Source organism: Dipteris shenzhenensis, chromosome 10 (assembly GCF_047967505.1).
Source record: "Dipteris shenzhenensis isolate YYH24624 ecotype China chromosome 10, Dip_SZ_1.0, whole genome shotgun sequence".
Lineage (NCBI taxonomy): Eukaryota > Viridiplantae > Streptophyta > Polypodiopsida > Gleicheniales > Dipteridaceae > Dipteris > Dipteris shenzhenensis.
The window spans coordinates 40,936,334-40,950,243 of record NC_141605.1 but is presented as its reverse complement, the minus strand read 5'-3'; the positions used below and the strand labels follow the sequence as shown (position 1 = coordinate 40,950,243).

The 13,910-nt window shown below is 42.9% G+C and overlaps 1 protein-coding gene across 1 annotated transcript in view; it reads left to right on the top strand.

The window, feature by feature from the left end:
• Positions 1-12,700, top strand: part of LOC147897831 (endonuclease 4-like) — an 88,059-nt gene extending 75,359 nt beyond the window's left edge. Inside the window, exons 8-9 of the mRNA XM_087380726.1 lie at positions 12,395-12,468; positions 12,606-12,700. Coding sequence (XP_087236852.1) covers positions 12,395-12,468; positions 12,606-12,700 — 169 coding nt within the window. The remainder of the gene's footprint in view (positions 1-12,394; positions 12,469-12,605) is intronic.
• The last annotated feature ends 1,210 nt before the right edge of the window (positions 12,701-13,910 follow it).

Here is a 13,910-nt window from a genome sequence, read left to right as displayed (position 1 = left end):
CTCCCTTAGATGCTTACCCTCAACAAGGAGTATATCCTCAACCTCCGCCTGGAAGATTTCCCCAGCCTCGTCCACGAGCCCCCCTCCTTCCTACTCCCTTCAATCTGACCCCGCTTCAAAGAAGACGATTGTTCCTCCGCAACCCCCTCAATTCTTGCAATGACAACTTGGGGGGTCTAACTCAGGGGCATACCCCCACCCCTCATCTGGGATGTATCCCCCGCCTCCACCTCAAATGTATGGTCCTCCCTTAGATGCTTACCCTCAACAAGGAGTATATCCTCAACCTCCGCCCGGAAGATTTCACCAGCCTCGCCCACGAGCCCCCCTGCTTCCTACTCCCCCGGCCCCTCCTACTAAAGAACCCAGAGTCAATGACCTAGCCAAGGCCCTGAATGGATCTTCGGCTTGAGATGGTGGGCATCATAAATCAAGCCAATTGCCCTCCAAGAGAACATGCCAATGTTGTGTGCTACGAGTGCCACCAGAAGGGTCATTATCGCACGGAATGTCCCAATATTCCAAGGGTGAATCTTCTAAGTAAATCAGGCACCGAGGATTCTGACGTAGAGATCCTTGACCTCAGGAAAAGAAGTCGTACCACCTCGGACCCCTCTCAAAACCGTGGACCAGGCCACCCCAGGAAGAAGGTGTCTTTCTCAGAGCCCTCAGATGCTAAGATGGCAGACCCACCAACAAAGAAGACTAAAAGATCTCGCATGAGTAAGTGGTTGCCCTCGGATTTTCCCATCGACTCGGGGCAAGAGGACTATTCGATTGTTCAGGACCTTGCTCATCGGGGTCTTTGAGCATCACGCTCCCTCAACTAATAGCATTAAGCCCTAAGGTGAGACGTGAGCTACAGCAAGGGCTCTCAACAAGGAGGAGCAAGAAAAAGGGAAAGGTATGAGAGGTTTCTTCTATCTCTGAAGATATTAATGGGCACCCACATGCAGTAGATGTCATCATAGATAATTGCCGTGTCAAAAGTGTGTGTGTTGATGGGGGAGCTGCATGTAATATCATGGTGCTCTGAATCATGAAGAAATTGAATTTGAAATGCACAAGGCATTCCTCCACTCGAATCAAGGTAGCAGATGGTCGACGAGACTCGCCACCCTGGGAGTCATTGAGGATTTGCCCATCACTGTCAATGGGTTGACCACCACCGTCAATTTCTATGTAGTGGACATCGAAGATATAGGCAAGAGTTACCCAGCCATACTCGGGAGACCATGGTTGAGAAAGAGTGATGCAGTCAGCTATTGGACGATAGGACACATGTCTTTTGGTGCTTCTAAGGAGAAGATCTCGGTGCAACCAGATGCCATTGAACCAGAAGAAGAAGAGGAGCAAGACAGTGATACTCTCTCATCCTCGGTGTCGGAATCAATGGAAGAATCAGATGGGGGGGAGGAGTTCTCAGAGGAGGAAGTTTACATGATGGGGGTGTCTCCGACCCCGCCACTTGCAGAAAAGGTAACAGCTAGTCCTCAACAGCTTGAATCTATGCTTTCCCCAGACCTCGCTCCAAGTGAGAAAGAAAAGTTCCTAGAAATGTTCAAAGATTTCCCTGACCTCTTCGCAACTAGCTACCGCCACCTTCGCCATGTGACTGCCATAGAGTACAAGATAGAACTAAAGCCTGATGCGAAGCCTGTGGCTCAGAAGTATTGGAGATTAGGGCCCCTATAGACCGATGCTTTGCACTCAGAGTTGCAAAAACTTATAGAAGCTGGGTTTATTGTTCCGGTTCACAATATTGAATGGGTTTCACCAGTGGTAGTCCCAAAGAAAAACAACAAGTGGCGGGTCTGCATCGACTATAAGAAACTCAATGCAGCCACCAAGAGGGACCATCATCCTCTTCCCTTTCAAGACCTCATTCTTGAGAAGGTAAGTGGTCATGAGATGTATACTTTCTGTGATGGTTACTCCGAGTTTTATCAAATCAAAATTGCTGAGGAGGATGTGCTTAAAACCACATTTGCCACACCTTGGGAAACATTTGCATTCAAAGTAATGCCATTTGGCCTCACCAATGCTCCTGCTACCTTTCAAAAATTTATGCAGATGGTGTTTGCTCCTTATTTGGGGGTTTTCTTGGAGGTGTTTTTAGATGATTTCTGTATATTCTCGGCATGTAAGGAGCACGTCATGAAGGTTAGGTTGGCCTTCCAAAGGGTCAATGATGCGAATGGTAGCCTCAACCCTGATAAATGCACCATTGGAGCCACTCAAGGGAGGTTATTGGGACATATTGTCTCATCTGAGGGCGTCAAGCCTGACCCTGAGAAGGTAGAAGCTATCCTCAAGCTCTCCCCACCAACAACCAAATGTCAGGTATGCTCATTTGTCAATCTAGCAGGATACTATCGCCGCTTCATTGATTAATATGCTGCTTTGATGCGACCCATGACTATGATATTAAAAGATGGAGTTGATTTCTCTTGGGATGAGGATTGTGATCATGGGTTTGTACAAATCAAGAGTGCTCTGGCTTCAGAACCCATTCTACGCAATCGTGATTGGTCAAAGACCTTCTATATCAATCCTGGGTTTGGTGAGCACACTCTGGCAGGTATTCTTCACCAGCAAGGGGAGGATCGGTTCATGTATCCCGTTCGATTTGCTTCTCGACAATTGCTCGAAACTGAACGACGCTACTCTGAGGCTGACAAGCATGCTTTGTCTTTGGTGTTCTGCATTGAGAAATTTAAGCATTATGTTGTTGGAAAGTCCTTCATTATAATATGTAGCAATGGTCTTGCAAAGCAGGTTCTTCAATCACCAAATCCCATGGGCCAGTTGGCCAAATGGTTGGCAGTTTTACAAGAATATGATTTTTCTTTCAAAATTGTAAAAGGGGGTTGTTATAACTTGAAGAATGCTTTGATTGATTTAGAGGAGTGCCTCGATGTAACCCTTGTAGCGGCCATAGAAGTTGGGGATCCATGGTATGGTGGAATCTACAAGTTTCTGACCGCTTTCTCCTTTCCTCCAGGAAGTACTAGCTATGAGAGAAAGAAAATCCGTAGAGATAGTAGGCGCTACACTCTCTTTGATGGGGTATTATACCGTCAAGGCTTGGATGGGGTACTAAGATGGGCCATTGATGCAAATGAAGTACCTAAGGTATTGAAGCATTATCATGATGGATTTTGTGGAGGCCACTATGCCGGTGACTATACAGCTAAGAAGATTTTACATGCTGGGTACTATTGGCCGACCTTGTTCAAGGATGTCACTATGTATTGCTAAACTTGTGAACCATGCCGATTCTCTGGTAGGAAGGATTTGCGTTCTGGGCAACATCACCTAGTGATGTCCATCCATCCGTTTCAGAAGTGGGGAATAGATTTTATTGGGCCCCTACCCATGACTGCCCGCAAAAAGAAGTATCTTTTGGTAGCCACTCAGTATGTCACTAAGTGGGCTGAAGTTATCGCTTTCCCCGCTGCAAATGGTAAGGCAGTTTTAAATTTCATATTTGAACATATCTGCACAAGGTTTGGGACACCCATGGAAATAGTATTTGACCATGGGAGTCCATTCTTAAATGAAGCAGTGGAGTTGCTCATGGATCGCATGGGTATTGATCACCGCACTTCTAACATCTATCATCCAGCGTCCATGGGACAAACGGAGCGGATCAATGGCCTCCTTTGTAAATCCATGGGAAAAATGGCCACAGGGAACAGGAGCCAGTGGGATCAGAAGGTCACTAAAGCTGTGTGGGCTTACAACATCACTCATAAAACGTCTACATGTCACACTCCTTTTGAGTTGGTGTACGGTACTAAGGCAATTTTACCACTAGAGATAGAGATTCCGGCCTTGAGATTGGCACGAGAACAGAGGATGACAGTGTTGGGGTAAAGGGCAGTGTGCCCACCCACTTGTACAGTGCCCATGTATACTCATATATATATATGATAAAGGAATAAGTTGGAGTAGCTTTTGCTCCACCACTTTTGGTGTCTCCTTATCCCTTTGTGTGTGCTCTCCTCTCCCACAACTGGTATCAGAGCCAAGGAGAGCTTGGTGAGAGCTTGGTGAGTGTGGCCAGCAAGGTTAGAGAGGAGCAGCCCGCCGGTGGGAGCTTCATCGATTGAATTGGAACTACAGTGAAGGCGAAGAAGCGGACGATCTGATAGAGAGCTCTTGCAAGAACCTTGAGCTACCTCTGCGATGGTAGATCAAAACAACAGAGCTTAGCCTTCCCCTCGCAAACAGCAGCATCTCCATCCTCGCAAACAGTAGCTTCTGTGACCTTCACCTAGGCCTCTGTGCTCTACGACCTTCACCTCAGCCTCTGCACTGCTTGACTTGGGCTATTGCGTATAGGCATTGCTTGACCTCCACTACTGCGTATGGGTGCATCACAACAAGAATGGAAGAGAAGATTGTAAGCTCTACATGAAGAAGGATAGATGACAATTATTTGTTCTTCTTAAGGAGCAGCCGCTTCCAACCATGGTGAGATCTTCATAATGGTCCGTTACTGCTGGAGCCAGGCATGACTTGTAGTTGCTGCAGCTCTTGCTGATTGATGGACAAAGAGGAGAAGCTTTATCCTGCCATGGCAAAGTTTTCGTAATCTTTTCCCTGCCCAAGCATACACAGATGGTGATCTATGCCTTGATGAAGAGCATACAACTCACGATCCTTGCCCTGAATTAATTCCTTTCGTACGGGTGTTGCTGCCTCATCTACTACGCACTGGACTCGTCTCTACTGCCTCGGTTGTTGGGAGCAAAATTGAGGGGCTGTGAGCCTGCGAATCATCGTTTGATGCTGCGAATCAATAACTTGGGAGCTGGAAAGTCTTCCCTCATAGAAATCCTCTATGCCTTGGGAATCGAGGCACTGCTTACATACCTGATTCGTTCAACAAAGGTTGGAGTTGCTGGGCTGCTTCTATGAGAGCTCCTTCCATTGCAATTTAACCTATATTGTGGCTGTGGTGGCACAGTTTGTGGTCAATGTTTGTTTCAATTGGAGGAACTTAGTTTCCTGTCGTGGAAGCAAATATATCTTTGACAAGGAAGCTACAGGAACATGTCATTTCTGGTGGGTGAGCTTGTGAGCACTCAGAGTGATGAACTATGGATGCGCTTGGATGCCGAGCAGATTGCCATTGATGCTGTGAAGTATGGACATCAGCTGTGGATAGGCTGATTTGAGGCTATTGCTTGGACACTTTGCAGGACTGGTCATATGCCATTTTGCAGTCTTTCACAAGGAGCTTTCGACCTGTAGGTACATCACTTTGGCAGTGGCAGTGACACATGCTTTGACAGTGGTACATGCCTGGTTGAGATGCATTGACAGTTCATTGGATGCATGGTTATTTGCCTATGTTAAATACATACGGTGGTACGGTGATGTATTGAGATCTTGTCAGATTAGCATTGTTTGGAGCTGTTTTAGGGCTGGTTTGTCAACATTTTGGGGCTGATTTGTTACCGTATTCAAGGCTGATTTTATGGCATTGTGTTTGCCATTGGTCAGGACATTACAATTGCTACTGTTGCTATTTTTTATGACAAAACAGTCATTTTCAGGACTGAATATCTCTTTCCTGGTGCGGAATTGCACTTTGTGCCGAACTGGAAAGTTGTAGTTCACAGAACATACTACAACTTTGCTTTTGGAAGCAAGTTGATCCGGTATAAGCTGCAGGAGTTACAGCCTCTGCAAGACCACAAAAAGTTGCAGTCTACCGTCTATTTGTGACCAATGTGCAGGAAGCTGTTTTTCAGGTGAGAATATCTGAGAATCCACAAGGATTTGGCTCTTGAGGTCAACTGATAAGTTGTAGATCTTTTTGGCTCTTAAGGTCAACTGATAAGTTGTAGATCTTTTTACAAGCTACAACTTTGCTGTTTACAGCTTTGGCATTCGGTATTTCAGTGAAAAGATATCGCCATTCAAAAACAGGGACAGCGTGTTATTTTGCCCAAAGTGGCTGTGAGGTATTGTTGTAGGAATTTCTCTTGCACAGCAGTGAATTGGGAACTCACAGTAAATTACAAAAAGTGATTGGGATCTCACTTCAGTCCAAGGGCATTATTGGCATTTTGGCAAGTCACTTTGGCACATTTGGCAAGTGGTGAATGCTTGATTTTGTTGCCAAAGGATTGCACACTTGAGGTGATGCATTGGTGATGCAGTAAATGCCATTTCGATGCATTATGGATTTGCATTGGTGGATGCCGCACTGATGTTTATGGATAGTTGAGCTGGGCTCCTATTGCCATTAGTTGAGCAAGCATTGCTCATTTGGTTCAGTGCATTTCTTACTTGGATTGCCAGGCATTGCAAGTTACTGGGCTGCATATATTCTTGTTTATGACTCTTTATGGCTGAGTGCTTTTGAGCATTGGATCAGCCAGTTTATTTGGAGACCTGATTGGTCTGGACAACACTATTTTTTGGTCATTTGGGTTGCCTATTGCACTATACTGTTCTTTGGTTGTGAGCTATTATGCCACAAATATGGCATCTACAGCTGGTAGTGCCCTCTTTGATATTGAGAGGTTGGATGGATCAAACTTTCAGTATTGGAAAGAGCAGATTTATGATCTGTTAGTGCAGAAGAGGCAGCATAAGCCCATTCAATGCAAAGGTGTCAAGCCTAATAGCATTAAACAGAGTGATTGGGATGACATGGATGAGCAAGCATGCTCTATCATTCAGTCATCACTCTCGAAGTCAGTCTACTTGCAGGTACATGATGGTGTACAGGGTGTAGACTGCCATGCATATGAGTTCTATACTCGTATATGCTGGATGTATTACTATGATAGTGTTATGTTATAGCATGATGGGTTGAAATGCCCTGATGGGCTGAAATACAGCCTTGATATGCACTTCAAAGGTCGATCAATTGGTAGAAATAGCATGATGGGTTGAAATGCCCTGATGGGCTGAAATACAGATCATGTTCAAGAGGGAATTCCAAGAGCAAGTCTAGCTCTCGGACTTGTGTTAGATGTTTCTATTGTGGAAAGTATGGCCACATGAAAAAGTACTGCTGGAAATGGCTAAGAAAATGCAAGAAGAAGAGCAAGGTTAAGAATGACAGGAAGAAGGAGAAGAAGCATGTTGAGCTTCAAGGTGTGGATGCCAAGGTTTCCACTGACAGTAGCAGTGATGAAGGCATTCTTTTGTCTATGTCTGACACCTCCTTCTTGGCCACTGATGTACCCATTCTCGGTGATTGGATGTTAGATCCATGTGCTTCATGTCATATGACCCCTCATAGGTCATGGTTCAGTGCATAATGCATTGTGGAGAGTGGTTTGATGGGCATTGATCATTCTATGGATGTCTATGGTTATGGGGATATCCACCTTGTTATGCCTAGTGGCTCTATTCTTGTTCTACAGAGGGTTAGACATATACCAGGACTTGCTACGAGCAAGATCAGTACTGGACAGTTGGTTGAGGCAGGTTATCATGTCTCTTTGGGTGATCATGCATGGAAGATTGCTAGAGGCAATCTGGTTATGGCTAGGGGATCACAGGTTGGATTCTCTTATGCATTGCATGTATTAGGTGTCCAGGATAAGATGCTTATGATTAGTAAGCAGCCATCAGTTAGTTTATGGTATGCTAGACTTGGACATATGTCTACTGCAGGTATGGAAGCCCTTACAACATTGAGATACATTCCTGTTATGGATGTCTCTCAAATTTTGTGTCATGATTGTGATGATGGTCAGCAGTCAGGATCCTCTTTTGTGAGGAAGACAGTCAGTGAGAGGTATGTTGAGCCATTGCAGTTGGTTCATAGTGCAGTTTGTGGGCCTATACTACCGTTTCACTGGGTGGCGTCTCTTACTTTGTGACATTTATTGATGCTGCTACAAAGTACATATGGGTATATCTGATTCGGTAGAAGCATGATGTATATGATACATTTCAGCGCTTCTTGGGTAATGCTGAAAATCAGTCAGGAAAGAAGCTATTGAGCTTGATGACTGATGGTGATGCAGAGTTTTCCTCTTCTAGATTTCAGCATCTATGTGATACACTTGGTATCAGGAGGGTGTTGACCACTCCTCATCTTTCTGCTCACGATGCCTTGGCAGAAGGCATAAATCAGATTCTATTGGACAGGATTGGTAGCATGCTACGATATGCAGGTCTTACCGAATGCTATTGGGCTGAGGCATGTAAGACAGCTGCATATTTGCTTAACAGGTCACCCAGGAGATCTCTAAATGGTAGAGTGCCATTTGACTTCTTGACAGGCAGGGCACCATGTTATGAGCATTTACGTGTGTTTGGCTGCAAGGCTTATGCTCATGGTTCCCAATCGAGGAGGTGTATCTTCCTTGGATACAGTGAGTCCAGTAGGGACTACAGGTTATGGGATTCTTCAAGTAGAGAGTTGATACGCAGCCATAATGCCTATTTCAGAGAGGATGCTATGTTTAGACAGTGCAGGACTGTGGATAGCAGGAGAGTGGTGTTCCAGGAGGGTGTAAGTGCACTGATACCTCCGAATTCTATGCAGGGACAGCCCATATCCCTTGGAGTGGGAGGTTTTTCCCACGGTGAGCAGGTTATAAAGTTGGGACAGCCACGATTACTTCCTGATTTTGGTCAGAGACGGTCAGATGTCTCGAGTATTCCACAGGTTTATACTCCTATGGAGATTGTTGATGCATCTTCTATGGACAGTTACAGTTTACTCCCAGGATGCGGAGTGCCTCTTGCAGATGAGGATGAGGCTATGCATGGTGAGGAGGATACCTTGGCTAATGATGCCCGGTATGATCCATTGGCTGGTTATGCCAGGACAGATGTGGTTTCTGCAGTTACTGACTCGGGTCATATTGCGCATGGGCAGGAATCATTGATATGTTTGCTTTGTAAGTGCCTCCATGGCCAGAAGCAATCCCCTCAAGCTTGGCTTCATAGGTTTGATACCGTTATGAGAGCTTAAGATGTGATGCATAGTGAGACAGGTTATGGTCTCAGTATTCAGGAGGTTGCTATCCTTCTGAGGTTACTTGCCATATGGTTCCTTATGGACAGGGATGCTTTGCAGTGGGAGCTGCATGGTCTTGATGATGTTTGTCAGATACTTGGTTGTTTTAGTATGGAGAGGGGGGAGTTACTGAGTACTCCATTGCCTGTATTGGCTCCATACTTGAAACACAGCAGGTTTGACGATCACAAATCAGTTGAGCAGCAAGTTATGGTTGATATGGCAACCATAGTACTTCATGCATCCATGACTGTGTTGAGACTTGGTTCTCACATGTTTGCCATTGGGGCTACACTTCCGGTTCTTGCTTCCGTTGCAGTGGGAGTTGGTAGCATGATTATGGCAGATTTTGGCAGTAGGGAAGCGGTTGTGGACATTAGGTCCTTATGCTTCCAGGAGCAGCATGCAGGTGATGCAGGTTGGGTAGACCAATAGAGGTCTATTGTAGGTCATGTGCTTATGGTCACAGGTGGTACAGAGACATTTTCTTTGCACAGTGACTGTTCGGGTGCTATGGACTTAGCACAGGAGCACGTGGTGGTGAGAGTTCACTCTCCTAGTGAGATCTAGCATGAGATCTTGGTTGACAGGCATCTACAGCTTGTTATTTTCTATCCTACAAACCTGATGTCTGCTAGCAGATTATCCTCTATGCACTTTGCACATTGTAAAGTGCCGATGGGCATAGGATGACGGTCTACTAATCATCTTGTTTTTCAGCCTATGGCTGATTGTATTATATGTGTACTATACTCCCTTAAAGGCACACTGCCTTTAAGTGGGAGGTTGTTGGGGTAAAGGGCAGTGTGCCCACCCACTTGTACAGTGCCCATGTATACTCAAATATATATATGATAGAGGAATAAGCTGGAGTAGTTTTTGCTCCACCACTTTTGGTGTCTCCTTATCCCTTTGTGTGTGCTCTCCTCTCCCACAGATAGAAGATGAACATGTAGAGGCCAGGTTGGTACAACTTGAGAAGTTAGATGAAACATGACGCCTTGCACTACATCAAACAGAGATCCAAAAGAATTGACAAAAGGCCTGCTTGGATGCTAAAATTTGCAAGGGATGGGAAAGACACTTTGCTGAGGGGGATGTTGTGCTATGCTTTGATAACAGATTGGACCAACAAATGGATAAGAAGTTCCTACCACTGTGGACTAGTCCATACAAAGTCATCAAGGGTCTGTACAAGTTCAGGAGCTGCATGAGCCATATGGCAAGAAGGTGATCAACAAGCGTTGTCTCAAGCCCTTCTTTGTGCATGATGGTCCCAGGCATGGAAATGCTATGCATTCCCTGCCTGGGGGGGGAACTGTTATGGATAAATTTGACCAAAGTAAAAGGCATAAATATTGTGTGCGCTTGTATGTGTGGCAATAGTATAATAAAATATGGTGTGCATAAGGCCCAGGGTTGAGGTGGCAGGGCATGACCATGTGCCACCCTTCCATGTAAGAGGACCCATAAGGTGTGTTGTACATAATCCATGGTAGTAATAATATAAAATGATAAGGTGGCATGGGTCCTCCATGCACCACCTCTCCACCTAGGCGGTCCCACGCCTGCATTTAGTGAGATATGGCCCAAGGACCATGGGAGAAGTAATATAAAATGGGGGTTGATGTATGTGGAAAAATGAGGCAAAGGGTTGTCACACACAATTGAGAGTGCATAACTGCCTAGCCCACATGGGACACTCTTCCACACACACCATGCATGTGGGAGGATGCATTTATTGGGAGAGACCCCCTCTCTTGGCTATAAAAGGAGGAGGCTATTCCTTGATGGAACACGCTTATTCTTGTAAAGCCACCTAGCTAGTCCTTTGATTTCCCCTCCCCCATCCTTCCTTTCAAATAAAGCATGACTCTCTTCCCTTGATGTCTCCATCTCTACATTCCACCTCCCATCATGTACATGCTCCTCCTCCCCTCTCCCTTCCCCCTTGTGGCATAGTCCCTCTCTTCATTCCCACCCCTCTTAATCCTTTTTCCCCATCTATGTTAATGCTTCTTCCCTCATGTTTCCTTTTCCTCTATGGCCCTCGAGCGTCACCATGCCTTGTGTCTGGCATCATGCCTCGAATTCTTTTCTAGTTAATACTACACACACACGTGTTCACACACACACCTAACTCAGTCACACACACACACACACACACACACACACACACATGTTCACACACACTCACTCATGTAATCACACTCACAACCACAGACCTTGTAGTCCTTGGTATTGACCCCAGTACATGAATTTGTCCCATCATAAGAATCCATCTTGAGTGAAGTTTTGATGTAGAATGAAGGCAATGAAGCTTGTGAGAATTGGAACCATCTAGCTGGGGCATAGTATGGATGTTTTGGTAGAAATAACGTAGAGAAATGGAGAAAGAGTAGTTGATGGGAACTTGTGAGGTGATGAGAGTTGTAGGAGAAGGTTTTAAATAGATAGAGGATGGGAGTTGGTGGATTGTCAAAGGCGAGTAGGAAGAGAAGTGACAATAGATGTAAAATGGAACGTCAAGTGACAAGGAACCGCAACCCATCCAAACGTAGAAGTAAGGTTGGAAGACCCTTAAGGGACAAGATTACAAAATCAAGAGAAGTTCAGTATATAGAATGACAGAAGAGAGAGAAAGAACCTGAAAGGAGTTACACAAGAGAGGTGGTGAAAGTGAAGTAATTGTGAAAAAAACCATTGTGAGACGGGAGAGAGCAGAAGGTTTTATCTATCATTTGTAGGGAGAGGCAAGTATGTGAAGGAAAAAAGGTAAAAGGAAAGTCAATACGTAAAGGTGATGGGACATTAGAATGGTCAGGATGGTGTTCGGATGTTAGAAAGGTAAAAAAGAAGTAATTAATGCTAGGGAGTAGAGTGACCCAATAGAATACATCACAATAATTAGATGGGGATAGTAGAGTTGTCTCTCTTTGTCTCTCTCTCTCTCTATATATAGGTATATATATATTATATATATATATATATATATATGTATGTATATATATATATATATATATATGTATGTATATACATATATATGATATATGTATATATATGTATATATATATATATACATATATGTATATGTATATATATGTATATATGTGTGTGTGTGTGTGTGTTGTACACATACACATACACATATACGTACATACACGTATACATATATGTGTAGGTATATGTACACACATAGACACACACACACACACACACACACACACACACACAGACACACACACACACACACACACATGAAAAAGGAATTGTATAAACATATCTATGAATCTTCATATTAATTAGAGTAGTCTTCTATTCATGTACTCTTATATTATTTATGATAGATGAAGGTCATGAGTTACATTATTTATTTATTTGCATGAATAGGTATGCAAAAGAAAGCATAAGGTTAGCATGTTGGTGGGCTTATAAGGGTGCAACCAAAGGATCTAATCTAAAAGGTAAAACAAATCTAGAAGTAAATTTTATATCATGTAAAACAAATTTATAAGTAAAATTTATACCATGTAACATTTTATGAGGTATCACATTGCCTATGGTTTTTGTTTTGGAGTTTTGATAAGACTTTAGTTTACAGATAATTATTTCAATTCGAGGTTAGCAGTAGTTCAAAAAAGGCTTGCTCAAGGTGGAGTAAGGTTGGCATCCATATTGAATAAAATTTTCCTCTAGAGCAAAAGTTGTTCTTATGTACATATTGAGTTCATACCAAAGGCCATATAATCAACAATACCTTGGAAAACATGAAGCACACAAAATGTGATAAACATCATAATATTTTTCAAAAAGAATGGTAAAGGTGAAAAATGACACTCAAACATCTTGCACTTGTTTACAAAACTAGATACTTACCATTTTTTTGTCTTAATATATTGTAAAACATTTGTAGAAAAGTGGTTTTTAATCATTTACACAGAAAACATCCATACACAACAAATCAAATATGTGTTTATTATTTCCAAATGGAAGCTTAGCATTTCTAGATTTAGCAGGTTAGCCATCTCATAATTTTTTACATTAATAGCTCTTGAAATAAAGAATGAGTTTCATAGATAATTATGTGCTTAAATGATCCATATTCTTAAGCCTTTGATGGAATGTTTTTATTTGACCTTCTCTATCTTATTCACTTCTCTATTAGAGTAGAAGCATCTCACAAAAAAAGGGGTTTATATAAAAAAACACAATGTGATATAAGGAGGGACATGCCTTGATAGTTGGATCAAATATGATACTATTGTGATGAAACTTAGTTGTAGCATGTAACATTGATTCATTTTAAGAACTTTATTTCTATCCTTCATAACTTCCATAGCTACCCTAAGTTTTATTTAGTAAACTAGTTTTCTTTTGTTTGCATGCTTGACCTATTTTACTTTTGTTATACATTTTCATATGCATTTTTTGCAATCACAAGTTGCTGTCTTGCATCTTCATTTAGATTCCATAAGTCCATTTTCCTTTGTTTGCATGATTGAAATGTGCCCCCATATTATTGTGATAGTGTCAATTTTTGAAGTTGAATATATATTTTTATTTCAACACAAGGCAAATACATCCTAGAAAAGTAGTTTTCTAGCTTCCTTGGATCAACTACTAGACATACTAGGAAGAGGTCTACACACAATCAACAATGAAAATAGGAAACTCAATTTGATGAATATCAATCTCTTAATGTAGCAAGAGCGAAAATAATAAGTAACCCACACAAAAGAATCGACAAAACAACAAGTATTGAAGATCCCAACATGAGAGAAAAAGTCGGGAGGCTGGGCAGGGAATGAGAGAAGTACGTACCCATATAAGAAACTAACCCTTAATGTTGGCATTGAACATAGATATTTCAATTGGGAAGGTATTAGATAAAAAATAATGGAAGCAG